At 28.2% G+C, this 18,562-nt stretch overlaps 5 protein-coding genes across 8 annotated transcripts; 2 read left to right on the forward strand and 3 right to left on the reverse strand.

Moving 5' to 3' along the window:
• Nucleotides 1-33: 33 nt before the first annotated feature.
• Nucleotides 34-4,766, reverse strand: LOC119684520 (serine/threonine-protein phosphatase 6 regulatory ankyrin repeat subunit C). The gene is made up of 5 exons (XM_038098579.1): nt 4,683-4,766; nt 2,270-2,333; nt 1,146-1,514; nt 790-1,081; nt 34-721 (listed from the first exon to the last, which is right to left on the reverse strand). Exons 1-5 carry the CDS (start codon nt 4,694-4,696, stop codon nt 129-131), a joined length of 1,332 nt encoding a protein of 443 aa, XP_037954507.1. The 5' UTR covers nt 4,697-4,766; the 3' UTR covers nt 34-128.
• A 1,442-nt stretch (nt 4,767-6,208) lies between these two features.
• LOC119680049 (deubiquitinase DESI2) lies at nt 6,209-7,899 on the forward strand. 3 transcript variants are annotated; one of them, XM_038092674.1, is made up of 5 exons: nt 6,209-6,354; nt 6,831-7,074; nt 7,127-7,435; nt 7,511-7,599; nt 7,669-7,899. In XM_038092674.1, the coding sequence occupies exons 2-5, from the start codon at nt 6,940-6,942 to the stop codon at nt 7,748-7,750; spliced, it is 615 nt and encodes a 204-aa protein (XP_037948602.1). In that variant the 5' UTR covers nt 6,209-6,354; nt 6,831-6,939; the 3' UTR covers nt 7,751-7,899. The 3 variants fall into 3 exon arrangements, with proteins under 3 accessions (XP_037948602.1, XP_037948600.1, XP_037948601.1); XM_038092672.1 differs by having other exon boundaries at nt 6,348-6,437; XM_038092673.1 differs by lacking the exon at nt 6,209-6,354 and having other exon boundaries at nt 6,758-7,074.
• Nucleotides 7,900-9,590: 1,691 nt separating this feature from the next.
• On the reverse strand, nt 9,591-14,140 carry LOC119679500 (RNA polymerase-associated protein Rtf1). Of its 2 annotated transcripts, none has more exons than XM_038091892.1 (6): nt 13,945-14,140; nt 12,799-12,923; nt 12,599-12,739; nt 11,588-12,539; nt 9,846-11,030; nt 9,591-9,785 (listed from the first exon to the last, which is right to left on the reverse strand). In XM_038091892.1, the coding sequence occupies exons 3-6, from the start codon at nt 12,671-12,673 to the stop codon at nt 9,679-9,681; spliced, it is 2,319 nt and encodes a 772-aa protein (XP_037947820.1). In that variant the 5' UTR covers nt 12,674-12,739; nt 12,799-12,923; nt 13,945-14,140; the 3' UTR covers nt 9,591-9,678. The 2 variants fall into 2 exon arrangements, with proteins under 2 accessions (XP_037947820.1, XP_037947819.1); XM_038091891.1 differs by having other exon boundaries at nt 12,794-12,923.
• A 164-nt stretch (nt 14,141-14,304) lies between these two features.
• LOC119675558 (tubulin-folding cofactor B) lies at nt 14,305-15,728 on the forward strand. Its single transcript, XM_038086763.1, has 4 exons — nt 14,305-14,569; nt 14,625-14,990; nt 15,049-15,170; nt 15,470-15,728. The coding sequence occupies exons 1-4, from the start codon at nt 14,447-14,449 to the stop codon at nt 15,585-15,587; spliced, it is 729 nt and encodes a 242-aa protein (XP_037942691.1). The 5' UTR covers nt 14,305-14,446; the 3' UTR covers nt 15,588-15,728.
• Nucleotides 15,729-15,927: 199 nt separating this feature from the next.
• LOC119675557 (exostosin-2) lies at nt 15,928-18,562 on the reverse strand. The gene is made up of 3 exons (XM_038086762.1): nt 16,994-18,562; nt 16,771-16,930; nt 15,928-16,697 (listed from the first exon to the last, which is right to left on the reverse strand). Exons 1-3 carry the CDS (start codon nt 18,444-18,446, stop codon nt 16,196-16,198), a joined length of 2,115 nt encoding a protein of 704 aa, XP_037942690.1. The 5' UTR covers nt 18,447-18,562; the 3' UTR covers nt 15,928-16,195.

Here is an 18,562-nt window from a genome sequence, read left to right on the forward strand (position 1 = left end):
TATAATTTTTAATCTTTAGAAGATAATCTCTGGTTTAGTTGGAATAAGCTTATGTTATGAACATAAAATCGGAGTTATTTTAACTTATACGATATATAAATAATCTTTAAATTTTATAATGATTAGAATTATTTCGTTTCGTCATCTAATTCGTTACAGCTCTTAGAAATAATTTGGGCGCTGGTGCTACTTATACTAGATATGTGTTCCGGAAGTAAATCTAAACTTCGACATCGCGATAGTGAGGATCGGTTGTTATTTGTAAATTTGGAGATGAGATTGCAGTTGTTATGATGTTTTGCAATTAAAATAGAATCATCTTTTCCCATTTGCCAATTTTCTAACAAAATCCTACGATTTTCACAACGTATTCGATCTGTAATCATTGAACGTGTTAACTTCTCTACTTGGTCATTAGTTTGCGTTGCTAATTCTTGAACTTTGTGTTCCAATTTTTTTTTATTCTTAACTATAAGTTTTCTTAAAACTTTTCTATTGCAGCTAATTTCATTTTCAATGTGTTTAAAAAATGGACCACAATAACAAGTACTTCGTGTACTTTGGGGGCCTTTTCGTATACGTCCAGCTAAATCTAAATAATACTGTTCTCCTTTTTTAAGTGGTTCTTTTGGTAAAGTTTCAAGCTTTGGGGAGGGAAACGATTGAAGATCTGGAAAATAGTGACAACCATATGGCGACCAATTAACTTCCTTCACAATGCCTAATTAAGAATTAAATAGTACAGTATATATAAATTTAATCATAATATACAATTATAATTATATTTACCGGTTTTATGAGATACTTTTTGGCAATTGCTTAAAATATCGAGAATTTCACCATTATTTTTTCTGATAGAAATATCTCTAGGAGTTTCGTCTTGAGCATTCGTTACATCTACATTACAATTAACTTCTAATAAAAGTCGTGTGAGCTTTCGTTTTTCCATTGCACAGCTTATGTGTAAAGGTAAGTCTCCATTGAGGTTTGGTATATTTGGATTACAATTGGAAGAAAGTATTATGCGTGTCGCTCCGGCATGACCATAACGACAAGCAGTATGTAGTGCTGTGTCTCCGTACTGTTATTGTTAAATAATTAATAATAATAATAATATCTATGTAACAAAATTTATAAATGCGTACTAAATTTTGAATATCCGGATCTATACCAGCCATTAGTAACTCTCTGCAGCATTGGTTGTGACCATTTTGAGCAGCTAAATGTAGTGCTGTACACCCTTTGTCATTTTGTACACTCAACAAATTTATTACTATCGATTCATTTGCTTCCTTATTTGACGACTTTTTACATTTTGTTTTTGACTTATCCACAGGTATTGCACAAAGTATTCTCACTGAACGGCTGTAACCTCGTAACGCCGCTTCGTGCAATGGTGTGTTTCCATTAGCAGTCTTTGTTGTTCGAGACATATTTTGGTTAACCAAAATTTGTAACTGCTTATCATCGCCATTAAGTACGGCTTCGTGTAATGCCGACTTGTAGGTATCATCCTAGAATTTTAATGAAGACGAACTAATTTAAATAAAGTCATAACATTTATTTTTGCTTTGTAATTTCAAGATTTATATAAATACTTTAAATATGATTAATTCTTTTTATTTGTTATTGACATGTTCTAGCATTACATCAAAGGGTTAAATTAAGAACTTATTCTATTTACATATGATTTCCACAAATCTCAGTTTCTAGCTATATGTCTTAACTTATTTAATGTTTTATTCGTTTTCTTATTAACGCTTCTACGTCATATCATCTTGGGGCATTCTCTATTTCTTGCACCTTGGGGGTTTCATTGTAGGGCTACATGTACTATTTCGTTTGCGTCCTTCCGAAGGGCATGTCGAATACACTTGTATTTAGTTTTTACTTAACTTATTAATATTTATTCTTACTGTCGTTGTTGAAACTAGATTTTGTGGCTGTATTTTTATAAAAAAAAATCTGTATAAGAAATGTTGGCCTTTCTTCAGAAATCAATATTCAATGATATACAAATAATGCTCTAATTATTCTAATTTATTAGAATGCTCTACTACTTGGCAATGACTACTTGGCAATACTCATAGATTGTTTCTTTGATAAAAATATTAATTTAACTGAAAAAGAATTGAAAACAAATTATCTATGAAATGCTAAAATCACTACCGGACAATATAATATCGTTTTTAAAAGTATTATCACCATTTTTTAGGTTATGTTAATATTGAAATAAATTATATGAATTATTATTTTTTACTACATTTACCTGAATATAATTTGGTAATGTATAAACCTGTGCTAACTCCAAATTCAGATTTAGTCCGGATCTCCTAAAAAAGAAATAATATAAATACTTATTTAATAAATAATTGTTTTAAAGAAATTAGTGATATTACAAAGAAGAAGAAGTTATAGGGAAGAGTAATGAAAATGTTTTGAAGGAAGTAACTTCAAAATATTCCATTATGTTGAAATTGGTAATTTTTTATTTAAATCGGTAGTAAAGACCAATTCGAATAAAATAAGCTTGATATGTTTAGTTTTAAAAAGTTAAAAATATATTTAATTAAAATATTATTTTATTATTTGAAAACAATATTATTTTACCAATATTGCGAAAATTTATTATTGTTATATTACTTTTTGAATATATATATATATATATATTTACCCTGCCTTAGTAAAAGTTGGTATAATAACTTGCCCGAATTATCGGTTATGTTATCATATAACCGATATTATATGTGAAGGAAGGAAAGGAAACTATGAAGGAAAAATTTTTTTATGATTTTAATCGTTTTAATGTGTTTTCTGAATATTTCTTGGTATTACAGCTTTATAACTACTGAAAGTAACTGTTATACTAGTTTTACTGCATAATCAAGATTGACATCCATTGAAAAAATGATTAATTTGTTAACTTGATTTAATTCATTTGTTGTTGACTCAATTTTTTATAAAATATACTTAAGGTATTGCTATTATTATTATTAGTAAATCCGAAAGCCTGCAGAAATCTTTTGATAGTAATGAAATCATCGGTTAAGAATGGTTTTCAAGTTAATGTATTATATTATTACGGCACACGGAATCTTATATTACGGAATCTAGAAACAAATCCTACTATCAACTTTTTGAATATAGCAATTTTATAAAGTAAGGAGATATATTATATATGAATAATAAACAATGAACCACAGCACCAAAAACTTTGTAAACATAGTGCAAGTGCATTTCTTTACCTTGATTATATTATATTATTTGAATAAAATAACAATACTGTTATAATAACAATTGAATTAATTAATATGCATTAACATGGAATATTACTCAATTGTCATATAAAGAATACACGATTGACAGCTGTTCAGTGTAAGCATTGTAAGCGGGTTAGCACATAAAACAGGTAGAAGAAATTCAGTCGACGATGTTTGACCATGATACGTGTCTTTGAAAAAAGAAACGATTTAAAAAAATTCTTTAAAAAAAATTAGGTGACTCTGTCTCAGGAATACAACTTCAAGCACTCACTCTAAACATCTATGTGTGGCTTACGTTTTTGCAGTCACATTCTCTGCTACTGCCAGGAATCTGGACCAGGAGGAGATCACTGGTTCGAGAACTACTCTTCCCTTCTGACATTAGGAGGTCCTCAACGGCCGACATTCTGGCTTTCATTTGGTAGTCGAAATGTCTTCTGTTCGGTTAGGGTCTGTTGCAGCACAAAATATCAACCATGGTCACAGTGCTCCGCTCTGTTGGGAGCTGGTACCCCGTTTATTTCTATTCCTACTTTTAACTGAATTAACTTTAACCTTACCTAATTTATGCCTTTAATTTTATGTTTTATATAGATCTGTGATTTAGTCTTATTAAGACACCTTTAAGAAACTCTTCTATTGTTATGAATTTTGTCTGTTTCAGTTCTGAACTATTAGATCAAAGATTAAAAAAAATTAACCCATTTACTAATAACTCTCGACTGTAACAAAGTCCTCTTTTGGCTTATATAGGCCGTGTGCGAGTTCGAATAAATTGATGGTAAATTGAGGGAAATAGTATATTATGTCGGTATGGCAGCGAATGCTGTTATTTACCCGAATTTCGAATAGGGTAAATTATGTGTTACCATTGTGAAAATTTTATAATTTTTAATAAATAAATTTAAAAACTTTAACCAAAAATAATAAATAAGTACAATAAATAAATAAATAACTTTTACATAAGTGCAGTTCTAATTTATTTTACCTCAATTTACTCGAATTTGCACACAGTCATAATGTAAAGGTGCGCGTGCGCATCTTCTTACATTAAACAAACATTTTTTAAATAATTAACATTTTTTCTTTAATGCTTTCTATTAAGTATGATGGCAAAAAATAACAGATATTTGTTTTTATTTATATACATCACTTAATCGTAAAGAAAATCTTCACACTAATAACTATTTGTGTTCAATTGCGATCGTTTTTAAAAGGATTTTTTACACAAAAATGCTGGCTTACTAATAGTTTAAGATGGCACATGTTTCATTTACAATTTGGTTCCTAATACTTATATTTTAACTAATATTTCAGTTACTTCAATAATAATGCGTTATTCTTGCAAATATTTCTTATGAAATAGTTTTTGGTTTGCAAGAATATATAAAACTGTTGGAATTAATAATTAAAACTTGCCTGCTTGCTGCCATTTGTAAAAATTTTCTTCGTTTGTATTATCACATATATTTCAATTATAAGCTTCAATTATTCCAATATCTATTAGTGTTTTTCAATTGTTTAATACAAAACATAATTTCTTTAAATATATTTATTTTATTATATTTTAAAAACATTTTAACATCTTTATGTGTACATATAAGAGATTTGCTTGTATACAATTTTGTTTTCATGCATTTTACGTATTTCAGTCTTCTTTCTCTCAACTTGTTTTTGCATTGCTTGACATAACCAAAATTTCAATATTGTTTTATAATCAAAATATAAAATATTACTGTGTGAAATCATTAATCATAATTGTAAAAGAATAAAGTACAATATTGAATTTAAAGTTAATTATTAATAGAATATATACACGTACTATATGTGTATATATAGTATGTATGTGTAAAGAGGGAACTAAAAATTTATTTTATAAAAAAACAAGTAGAATTAAATAAATAATCATAAAAACGATTAAAACTTTTATTTTATATTACATGATATAATTATTTTATTTATCATATTTAAATTATGTACAATCCGCGTATATATTAACATAATAAATAAGCTTTTATCAGTGAACAAAAGTCAGGCAGTATAAACAGAATATCGGCTAATATAACATCTTTCAGAGAATTACTCGAATGCGACAGGTTCTGTATTCTGAGACAATTATAATAAACAATTACATTAACATATGCATCTGTATCAAACATATATAGAAGGGATTACTATATTCTTCGACAAAAAAGAGTAAGGTCAGATAACAAAGTCTTAACGCTTGTAGAGTAATGCCATGTTTCTACTTCTTACTTATACTATATTCAGATGCACCTTAATTTCGCAAAAATCGCAATTTCATCTTCATTTCAGCGAAATTAAGTTTTTTTTTCCATACCAAATTCAGTTTTAAGGTTAGAACGCAATTAAGGAAAATGGACTTAATTTCGTTGAAGCGAAGTCTAAAATTAAGGGAAATTTTATATGCAAGTATGCGTAAGATAAATTTTAAGCAAAAGATAAAGTTGAGATCACGAAAAGGTGACATTTTTTTTAAATTAAATGTCAGTGACTTAGTTGACTTTAATGAAACCGGGAAAATAATTTAAAAGTAGTGCAAACTTTTTAAATTTGAATAGAGAGAAAAAACTATGACTGTTATTAATTTAAAATAGAGTAAAAAATAATAATTCACATACCTTAAATTCACCAAAGCTAATAAAACTACTGAATGTCATCCTTTATAGTTTTAATAATCAACTTTTAAAATTTCCTAGATACAAATGGTGTTCGAAACATATAATATAATTCATATGCAAATATATTTATTATAAGCTGAACATTTTAATTAATGTATACTTTACCATTATATAGATATTAAACAGACTGTACAAAATAAAGGGATAATATTGGAAGTTAAAACTATACACCACTGCTCCATAACAACAAAACAAATAAAACCCTGCCAAATTTATTCACCAATTGGAATCTGTCAAAAACTTATAGCTGGTAACACCTTATAATTGTAAACCTAAATTGTTCGCAGCTGTTAAAAAAAGTTTATAGATTTTAGTTTATTTGCCGTGAGAATATTGGTGCTGTAATTTATTTTTGAATGTTTTGATAATTAAATCTTAAATATCTAAAGGTAAAGTTTGTAATGTATAGTTATGAATAAGCCAATTTATGCTTATAAACGCAATAAGTGAAGCCCATTCGTATCAACGCAGGGTATGTGTGTGTATATGAATTTTTTAGATAATTATATACAAACATTTCTTAAGAAATATATTGCTTCCAGTTGTGCCAAATTAATTGTAATTGTACCTCTATCCATTTACTTCAGCAAGTCATGGCTATTTGAGTCATTTAATATTAAAATAAATATATGTGTTTATCTGTTTTGACATTCCATATCGTAGAATAACCACAAACATATTTTTTAATTTTTTTAATATCACATTTCCCTGGTTTTAAATGCTAGAGAGAAAAAAAAGCGTGGCCTATACTACACAAAATATTTTATTTATATACATATATATATTCGTTGAAGCATTCAATTGTATTTTATTTGAAAATCATTTTTCTTTTTATACTGTTTCATTCGTGCATAAATATCATCAGCTCCATTGAGGGTTAAGCGAATAATTTCTATCTGATTATGGTGATATTGAATACGATATAATATCAGAGTTTGGTTTAGGCGTGTTTATAAATAATCGCCATTTTTGTAATGTTTTCAAACGGTCTTCCGTGTAACCTGCCATTTCCAAGTTGTTTGGGCATTCCTAAAGATAGCGGCAGTGACGAATTGTTGCCAGTCAACATGACCAACCGTGAGCCTGTTATATTAAATGTTTACGATATGGTAAGTATGTTAACCAAAAATTTAAATATTATTTAATTAGAATATTTTACAGTATTGGATCAACGAATATACAACTTCCATTGGACTTGGAGTATTTCACTCTGGCGTCGAAATATTTGGAACAGAATTTGCGTATGGGGGTCATCCTTTTCCTTTTACAGGTGTTTTTGAAATAACTCCACGTGATCACGACGAACTTGGAGAGCAATTTCAATTCCGTCAAAGTATACAAATTGGTTGCACTGATTTTACATACGAAGAAATTCGACGCATTGTGGAAGAATTAGGAAATCAGTTTAGAGGTGATCGTTATCATCTTATGAATAATAACTGCAACCATTTCTCAAGCTCTCTAACACAAGTAAGTAATATGTTAATTTAATTATATGTTAATAAAATTGTATTAATATACGGATGTAATTTATTCAAATTACAGATATTATGTGGCCAAGAAATACCCAGTTGGGTAAATCGACTAGCGCATTTTAGCTCTTGTGTGCCATTCTTGCAAAGATGTTTGCCAAAGTAAACAAATACAATAATATTTATTTAAATATTCTTAATTTAAACATTATTAATTTTGTAAATTTATAGAGAATGGTTAACGCCAAATGCCTTGCAGCAGAGTATAACTGCATTACAAGATCGAGATGAATCTGATACCAGTCCGCTTTGAGTGACTTCAAAAATTATTCACAACTCGCAAAATTTTATTAAAAATTTGAGTATGATATTTTAGAGCGTAATACCGTTAGTCCTTCAATATATATTATTAAGTTAAGTAAATTAAAATTATTAATTGTAAATTTAAATTATTTACTATATTATATTTTCTCATCCATAGTTGATATATATTTAAATATATATCTAATATATATATATATATATATGTATATGTATATATATTTGTGGCTTTATATTTTATTTGTATTAAGTATATTCTGACGCAAAGTTGAAATGTAATAATATATATTGACACATGCAATTTCTTATGCATTCGATAGTTAATAAAAATGATCATTTTGTATATTGTAAATTTCTGAAAACGTTCTGAATTTATTGTAATGTAAGAATAATGTCGTTAAGTACAATATTCTTAATATATCATTATCCATTATTGACGTAAGTCACATTCATATATATATATAAATAAAATATTAAAACGTTATGATCAGGTTATATCGCAATTAATTAAGTATTTTAACGTATGTACAAACTTTTAAATGAAACAATATGGTTTTATTTACAGTAATTTATATAAAAATTATATTAAGTAATAATGTATAATAATAGTCCACTTTTATTAATATAATAGAGCTAAAAACGACAGCCAAAATAATGTGACTTTTATTATATGTATTAAAAAATAAGTTATGCTATAACGTCGTAATGATAACATGCAAAAATAATAAAGTTCTTATTTTATTTGTTTTTACTAAATATACCATTTCATGCGATGCAAAATAAATGTTCGTATATTTTATAAAATGTATAAATTGCAAAAATGATCCAAACGCTCAAAATTTTCTTAATAATTCTCTTACAAAACTTTGACTTTAATATATTTTCGAATAAAATATATTAGTTTCGATTACGATACACATATAAATATGTAGCTTATGCTAAAATATTTATAAATAATTTTTTTAAATTTTCAAAACGGTATTTTAAGTTAAAATTTTATTAATATTATTTACCATACAATATATCATATTACGATTATTTAAAAGGATGACTTAAGTAAACCGCTCTCCAATGATCGATTTTTAATTAATAGGACAAATGTTTATAATGTTGCAATAAATAAATTTATTTATTTGTTTAACCTTAATTTGATACACATTTATTGCATATGAATAAGTTTTATACTTTTTGCAAATTTTTTTTACAATTTGCAATATTGTTATTAAACATGGAATAATGACATAATATTAACTTTTTATTTTTTTTTCCTAAGTACTAATGTTGATAAATAAGTTTAATTGTAAAATCTGTACTTTCCAAAATTCTCAATATTGTTGTCAGTACGGTCACGGCATTTAGTTTTCATATTAATATTAAAGTGTAATTTGTGTACTATAGAACAATTGCAATTGTAATAATTATAATAACAAATGTTAGAAATTATCGCACAATCACTGAAAGAGTGACAACTTAAAATATTACAGATTCGTCCCTATTATGTAAAAACTTTCTCATGCGCATCTCCATGACAAATTTCTTACGTTACAATTTCTGCCAACTAACAGTTAACAGTCTGGTTTTACAATTGACATTAATTTAAGACTCACACATAGTTTTTGTGTTGCATTAACTGAAATTTTCAGTTATCTAAATTTGTTTTAGTGGACGTGCGATATATTGTGATGCATGACAGTTTATATTTTTTCAATATAGAAATCGAATTAACAAAATGGTTATAATCTACTTAGATAATAATTAATTAAATTCAAGCAAAACTAAAATATAATATTAAAATTAATACAAAGAGCATTAAAGTTTAAAAAAGAGTTAATTAAAAGAGTGTATTTCTAGCTAAATCTTGTTTAAAATTTTTTAATAATTCTAGAAATTTTTTTTAATGATCCAATATATCATGTCACTTTATATGAGACCACGTTTCTTTTTATAATCTTCTAAATTTAATGAACGCTTCGGAACGACATCATTCATCTTAGGAGTAGGTTTAGGTAGTACATTAACTGAGCTCACTAAAAAATAAGAACATACGTTTAATGTAATTTTATATTCATAAATATTAGTTTTATTACCTGGAACAGTAACTTCTAAATCTATTTCAAAATCATGTAGTGAATATAGATTGTAATCTTTAGATTCTCCCGTTTTAGAGCTGCTTGCCCCATTTTCATCTGGTTTTTTCTTCATAGGTTGAGAGTCTTGATTATGTGATGGCTCACTTACTGTTTCATCGTCCTTCTTCTCGTTGGATTTAAATCCCATACGAGGTTGTGTAATTCGTCTGGTAAATGGATCTGATATTTTCATACCCTTATTAGCACGTGCTTCTTCTCTTATAGCTTTTTCAGCATCTTCAACATTTCGTTTTCGATTACGATCATTAATATACGCAATTAAACTGAGGCTACTTGAACGTTTCTTATCTAACTCTGATGCTCTGGTCTCAAGTTCTTCTATTTGCTGACCGAGATCCAATGCTACATCATAATCACCTTTTAACATGGCGGCATCACGTTCTTTCATTAAACAAGTTTTTCGCATTGCATAATTAGTTGGCCTGTTACGAAAACGATTTTTTTCTTCAACTATTTTATCAACATCTTCATCTTTGTACTCGTAATTTAAAGCTTTCTTTATGTCCTGTTGCTTACGATCTATCATGTCAATTGTTGGCATAGTCACATTTTGTTGAGCGCACATATCTCGCCATTTTTCAAACTCGTTTACTGTGAATTCTTGATTGGATATAAATTCCAAACGGAAAACTCGTTCCTGTGTACCATGTTTGAGTCGTAGTCCACGATTAGTTCGAGTCTTTCCGAGAGTGTAAACTTTTGCGGTCTCAACTACTCCCACAATTTCAGCAACTCGATAAACAGGCTTTTGACCATTATTACCAATACTAATTCGTACAAAGCAGTTAATTACCGTTGGTTCGAAAATTGGTAAATTAACAAAACGTTCCATTTTGAAACGAGACAAGCGTAATTTATTTAAATCCTCTCTAGTATTTATATATTCTAGTTTTTTCACATCTTTCTCTTCTTCTTCCGATTCGCTAGAATCCTTACTAACGCTGGTTGATCGTGATCTTTTTCCTGCAGGTTTTTCATCATCCCAATCACTACTTCCCGAATCATCAGAATAAATTTCAGAAGCTTTCAGTTTAACAGCAGACTTGCCACCTGACACACTTTCTAATTCTTCTTTTTCTTCTTCACGATCACGCTCTGCTTGTCTTCGTGCCTCTTCCTCCTCTGTAAATATATATAAAATTTGAATTCTTCTATTTCATATTTTCATATCATATCAATATCAATTTCTACATAAAAAACATTGAAAAATCTCAGATTGTGTAAAATAATAGAATTAATGATAATTATTAATAAAAAAAAATTAGATGAGAACTATTTCAAACGAATTTTAAGATAAAACTGCGGAATAATACCATTTCTAAAATATATTTTTAATTAAACATTATAATTAAAAAAATTACGTATTCTTAATTTTAAGGTAAAACTCACATATAGTCTTTGTGAACTAAACAATGTAAATATTGCATTTTACGAATTAACAATATTCAATTGATTAATTAGAAATAAGTTTTAGCTGTAGCTTATAAAATTTGTGTATAAAATTTCTTATCTTATGTTTGACTATTGAAGATATGTAATATAGAAATTCTATTCTCAAGTTATTATCCATCATTAATATTAACAACATAATTATTATATCAAATCCTAACATAGAAGACAGACTAATAAACTTAGTGGTTCTGGAGGTCCTAAACATAAGATGGGTTAGTAATACATACCACGCTTTGCTTTTCCTTCTCTCTTCGCTATCAATAAGGCCATAGCATTGCTCCTTTTATCATCTGTACGATTCGCTTCGACATTCTTTTTTCTTTCTTTTGATCTCTCTTTATGATCAAAATAATCAGCTGTACCTTGAGCTCCTTCATCTGATGGGACATCTTTTTCAATATTAAGTACTTTATTTGTTTGATCTACAGATACTGTTTCACTTTTTAAAATTTCGGTAGTGGAAGAAGTTGTTGTTGGTTTTGGCGGTTCCTCAACGACATTTGTTGCTGCTGTACTTACTGGGATCTTTTCTTTTGCTTTCATTTCCATCTCTTTTTTTTTCTTTTTGTCTTTAGATTTTTTCTTCATTGCATCAGTTCTGACTTTGTTTCCTTTTTCTCCACGTCGAGCGAGCTTTAATTTACGTTCGATTTCCCAACGTGTACGTAAGCGATCTCTTTGTTCTATTCGTTTAAAAATTTCAGTCTCACGTTCCTTTTCAGAAAGCCCGTTTAAACGTTTTCGATCCTCTTCATCTCCCATCAAATTTTCATCGTATCCATCATTAAATTCAGAATCAGAGCTACTATATTCATTTGAAGAACCAGATGATTTTGAACTATTGTCTGAAGAATTTTTAGAATTACTATTATTCTCATCATCACTATCGATGACTTCCCCTTCTTCTTGTTCACTAAGTGCTTTGGATGAAACGTCCTCTTTTGGTGGGCTTTGTTTCGTTTGTGGCATATTTTCAGCACTAAAACTTTCGGCATCACTGTCCGCATCCCAGTCTTCCTCTGATGAACCAGAACTTTTACTGATTTTTTTCGTTCGTTTCTTTTTTCGCCCAGCCGAAACATTTGATTTATTTTTGCTCCAGTCTGAATCAGATTCTGACCCTAATACACCTTGAGTACTGCGTGGTTTTTTCGTTTTCCTTGAGAGTGATAGTAGCTCCTATATTTAATAATAATCACATGAAAAATATTTTTCCAGTTATCTTTTAAAAAGCATACCGATTCTAAATTTGTTCCAGATTCATTCCCACTAGCATCAGAATCGATCATTATTTGATTTTTTCGTTTACCCATCCTTTTTAGTTTGTTTTGCTTCTTTTAAATTTATTTTAACTATTTTCTACTTGCCAAAATTAATGTCTATAATATGAAACGAGTTTTTCAGCAGATGCAATAATTTTAATACCAACTTACTGTACGATATTAATCGATATTTTGCACGTCTCTATTATTCACAATAAAGTAACATATGTATTTTTTTAAATATGTAAACAACAAAAAATGCTTTGACTTTTTCCGCGTTGCCAATTTTTAGATGTATGATCTTTGTAAATAAAAGAAAATGTTTGACTTGTATATATGTGAGTTATTCACGATAAGTAAAATTATTTGTAAAAAGTAATATATTTAGTAAATAACAGAAAAATAAATTAATTTATTGTATTACTATAAATTTTTGATACAAATGCATTTTATCATATATTTACATTTGCAGTTTGTCATTAAAATAAAAATTATAAGCGATATTCACTCAGTCTTGCAGTCATTGCAATATCTACAAAATGTAATGTAATAATGCTATACTAAAATTGTAAGATTGTGAAAACACTTCTGTTGCAGAATTCTAATATCAAAATGAAGCAGCTGGTTTTGTAGAATACCACATTCATATGAGAAGCAACATATGTTAAAACTGCTGATTTTTTTCCTTTTTTGTTTCGTTGCAAGCGTATATATATGGGTTTAAGTATAGTAATAGTGCAAGCCAATGCAAGAAAATTTGTACGTGAGTTTGTAAGTAAATCACATTAATTACACATAGTAGCAAGTAAATGCAGTCCGCCTTAAAATTTGCTTTGGTACTGTCTGGGCGGTATAGTGTGACTAATGCTTTGTAATTGTATAGTAGCAAGTAAATGCAATTATTTTTTATATACACGATGTCGTTATTATGAAGTTTACGGTGATAAACGCAGTTGTTGTAAATTTACTGAGGTAAATATTTTGCCCTGAAATATATATGCTGCAGTGCAATTTTAAAGTTTTATGAAAAACACAGATTAGAAGACGAGTCGTTAACATATAAGCAATCAAAAAACTCATTTTTTATCGTAGTTCGCATCGCAATTTAAGGAAAATGCTATTCTTTATTACGTGCTAATGAGTTTTACGAGCTAAATGTAAAATTAAAATGCGATAAATGTTTTTTTTTGAAAGTTTTCAGTGAGAAAAAATTACTAATAAGAAAATGCGTATAATAAAATGAAAGCGATTAAAATTAAATTAAAAATTTTTTAAGAATTTATAGAAATATATTATATTAAATTTGGGGGTCATGAACTTACCGGAATTAATGTAGAAAGCCTAATATTGTAGCGTGAAGAAAGAAAGTTTCTTCAACAAAGTTTCTTAACCAACAATGCAATCAGCTGATTTACCAAGATATCCTAATGTAAAATGAATCTCATCAAAATTCATCGACAGATAAAATATCGTTGTACTCAGTTTACAAGCGCCCAATAAATTTGATTTCAATTCAATTGATTGAATAAACAATATGAATTTACAGAAGTTAAAATTGTATTAAATATATTAATTTAAAAATTACAATGCTATAACTATTGATAATTACACTACTGTCAAAAAAGTTATAGATAAAGTAGTTTGCATGAAAACTAATAAAAACGCAGTGTAGATTATTATTGTTTCATCCTGTGTTCCAACATGATTCATCGCAGTGTATGAGAAAACGTTTTTCGAAATAGAATTATAATTGTTGTTTTTTTTCTTTTGATAAAACTTTAAAATTTTATGTAGCTGATTTTAAAATATATTAAATATATCAAAATGGAACAATATATAATTGATAGTGGAACAGATTTTGTTAAGCTTAATATATCTAACTCAAAAAACGATAGAGTCGCCATAGAAACTAAATTTGCAAAATCTCTTAATGTTGCCGAACTGAAAGTATAAATAAAAAAATATCTATTAGTATTTTTAATAATTGAATAATTTTAATTAGAAAAAATTAGAAGTCATAACTGGAGGTAATGCAAATACAATGGAAATTGAATTGTACAATGGGAATAATTTGATTTGTAAAATAAATGACAACGCAACCATTATAGGCTCATTACCCATAGTTTCTGGTATGAGATTGCATGTTATAGACTCATTTGTGCTGATTGAGCCTGAAGCTGTTGAAAAATTCGAATTATCTGAAGACCAATATGAGAAAAAAACAGATACTGTCCGTAATTTTTTAAAACAAAATCGTCTTGGGAAATACAATGAGGATGAATTGCGTGAAAAAGAGAAAAGGCAAAAGGAGCAAGAAAAATTAGAGCGAGACCGCATAGAGTCATGTAAAATTGGATTGCGCTGCCAAGTAAGTGTTTAAGCAATGCATTTCATTTGAAATTTTATTTTAATTTACTGCTTATTAGGTTCAAGTAAAAGGTAATCCTACGCGTATAGGCACTATTCGTTACAACGGATCTATTGAAGGAAAGAAAGGAACATTCATTGGTGTAGAATATGATGAACCTTTGGGAAAGAATAATGGATCGTAAGTTTATATAGCATCGTTAATATTAAGAGCCTACAATATTTATGTAAATAATTTAAAAATTCTTGTTCACTTATGTAATCTTTAATAGGATATATATATACAATCAAAAGTAAATCAATAATAATTTTTTGAAATCCATAACTTAGCCCCAAAAAAAGGCAATAATAAAGAGTAACGAACAATTATATTGTCTAGTTTATACATATTATTAAATGATTTCCATAAGCTAGTAAAAATAATCAAACACAGTTAACTTTAAAGAAATCCACAAAAATAATTATCTTTTGTATTTTTAGAATAAATGGTAAAAGGTATTTTCAATGCAAAGAAAATTACGGTGGCTTTGTGGCTCCAATATCGGTAGAAGTTGGTGACTTTCCTCCTGATGATATCAATTTAGATGATGAAATATGATTTATACATAACTTTATTTATAATTACTAAATTTAAATATCTTAAGGTATTAAAAAAAAAACTAAAAATGACTGCACTTTTAAATATAATTTAATCTTAATTAATATTTTTGTATTTGCTTTAATGTTTTAATTTTAACATGCGCTTTTGCACCAAGTGAAGTGAGTTTTTTATTTAAATTTTTAAATCATACGAATATAATAAATGTAATAAAAAACTTAAGAATAAGCATTTTATATCATTTAGTACTAATGTTGAATAGAATCACATTGATTTTGGAATATAATTTTATAAATTTCAATTAATAAAATTGTCGTGAATATTATTTAAAAATAATTCAATTAATAAAATTGTCACTATTACATAAAATTTATCTTTTATTTCTTTTATAAAGTAAGTTAAATGCAACATACATTCTTGATATTTAATATTCAAAAAAATGTTATAACTATATTAAGATTCATAAATTTATATATTTCCTATACGATGTTGACATTATTTTATGTCAAAAAAACATTTCCTACTATTCTTTTGTTTACACATAAGTATTTGCTAAGCAAATACAGAACATATTTGAATTTGTACCACTAATAATATGCACGAGGTACTTATAAATTACCAACATCATTAAATCGTTTCAGCTTTTCGGGAAAATTATCTTTAAATAGTACTGGATCTGCTCGAAATTCAACACTTCGTAAAGGCATTCGACCGTATATGCGGGCAAAATGATCAATACAAGCAGAGCGTTCTCTCATGTGGTTTAAGTCTGCCGAAAGCATTTCAGTATTCGTACATTCCGGACATTTAAATTTCTTACGAGGTGTTACTTTTATTGGAGGCTTGTTAGTTATATTTGCCACTAAAAAGTTCATGGCTATGTCTTCACAATTCATGTGATCATCTACCCAAGTTTTTATTTCATTTGGCATTGAATATGTATAGATATTGCTCCAGTATTTATGATGAAAGGCAGCTCCTGTAAGCACCATAGAAATCTGATTCGTCCATTCTGATTCGTAGTGCCAGCGTAGAGTACTATTATCCCATACATGTTTACGACTTGGAAAACCGACTATTCGATCAGGAAACTCACGCCATACCTCAAAACTGAAAATATATAAACAGTTATATAAATTAAGATTTTGAACTTATTTCAATTTTTTATAAAAAAAAGATTTACCCGAAATCCAATTCATCTGCCGTTAACATTATAATATCATCGTCAATAGTGAGCACTGCTTCTGTATTGATTTCATCATAAGGATAAAATCTATTAGAAAGCTTATTTGCTTTTGTCTGAATTACTTTTAACGGTTTTGTAATCGAAGGGAATGAAGAAACTAGAATAAAAAAAATGTATTAAAACAAACTATAATTTATATAATTTGCAAAATTTAAATTACGATGTGGCGGTAACTTCTGTTGATTATTCCATATTACCAGCATACTCTGTAAGGATGGTACTAATGTTAACTTTTGTATGAGAGCATATAGACTCTCAACGCGATCATACGTGAGTATAACCGCTGTGAAACCTTGTGATTTCTGTCCGAATATTGGTAGAAATATTGGATTTGTTACAACATTATTTTCAAATGCATTCCATTGCCGTATCGTTCGAGAATGATGTGGAAAAATACGTTCTTCTAAAAGTTCTAGTGCTGTTAGTGTGATGGTAGAGATATCTTTAAAATATTTTTCATATAGCCAACGTCCTTGTTTTTGTAAACTAAGTATATTGAACTGAGTAACTGAAGACAGTATTTCCATAACAGAACTTAGTTCTTCTTCACGTATACGTATAGATGCCAAAGACCAGTCCAAAACTTCTTCAAAAGGTGCGATATAATTACTTATAGCTATAACAGGAATGCAATTAAATGCAAGCATTTCAATAAGATCAGGTTGACCCAGATAAGAACCACGTGCCAATAAGCAGAATGTTGCATTTGATAACACGTTAGGATATTGAAAAATCTTTTGTTCGGAATTAGCATCACACCTAAATGATTTTACTTCATTATTTTGACATTCTTCTAAAACTAACACATCATCTGGATGACTTTGTCCCAGTGATTTTACAATGCGAAAATATTCTGGTAAAATATTTAACTGACCCAGTATTACAAAATATTTTTTTGGTAAATAAGAATCGTAGTTTATTTTACCAATGGAATGTAAAAGTGGACTCCAGACAGGTAATGATATATCAAAGTCAGAACGATATGTCCAAGAATTAAAACTTCCTCCAAATACGATTGATTTATCTGTATTAATCGGATTATTCCCTGGAAGCATATTAAATAGTACATGATTTTCACCATTTTCCCAGTAATCTAAAGATGCAAGTGCTCTATTAACAAGTGCAGGTTCAGTTAATCTTTGGTTAAGTAAGTCAATGCTTGGTAAAAAAATACAAGCTTTATTTGGATTAGATGTATAATAGGGACTATTAGCTATTGTTTTGAGTATTTCATAATATTCCTTCGTAAGAGTATATGCAGACTTTCCGTTTTGTTCACTTATGTAATCTTTAATAGGATATATATATACAGTCAAACTGTTATGCCCTTCCTGACCGCAACGATATAGGTTCAAGCAGTTCCATACACTACAATTTGGATTTCTTGGTTGTGTTTCTGGCGAATCTGCTGACAAAGTCACTTCACGAATTTGATCCAAATCAAGTGAAAAGCTATTGCTGTAAGTCAACGCATTTCTGTTGTTGCGCCAGTCCAATAGTAAATAAAAACCGCTGATTGTAAGTATTGCAATTAATATATAAGTGAAAATATTAAATATTCGTTCATTTCTTTGTAAATGTTTTGATATATCCGTTGTTAATATTTTTGCCATTTCTCGGAAGTTATTTCACACAGTTTTTAACGTTTACTTATTCTCATTTTTATTCGTAAACAAATTGTCTATTGTTTTTTTAGAAAAATGTGTACACAAGTAACAATCAAATATTA

The sequence above is a fragment of the Teleopsis dalmanni genome, chromosome 2, assembly GCF_002237135.1.
Source record: "Teleopsis dalmanni isolate 2A chromosome 2, ASM223713v2, whole genome shotgun sequence".
Lineage (NCBI taxonomy): Eukaryota > Metazoa > Arthropoda > Insecta > Diptera > Diopsidae > Teleopsis > Teleopsis dalmanni.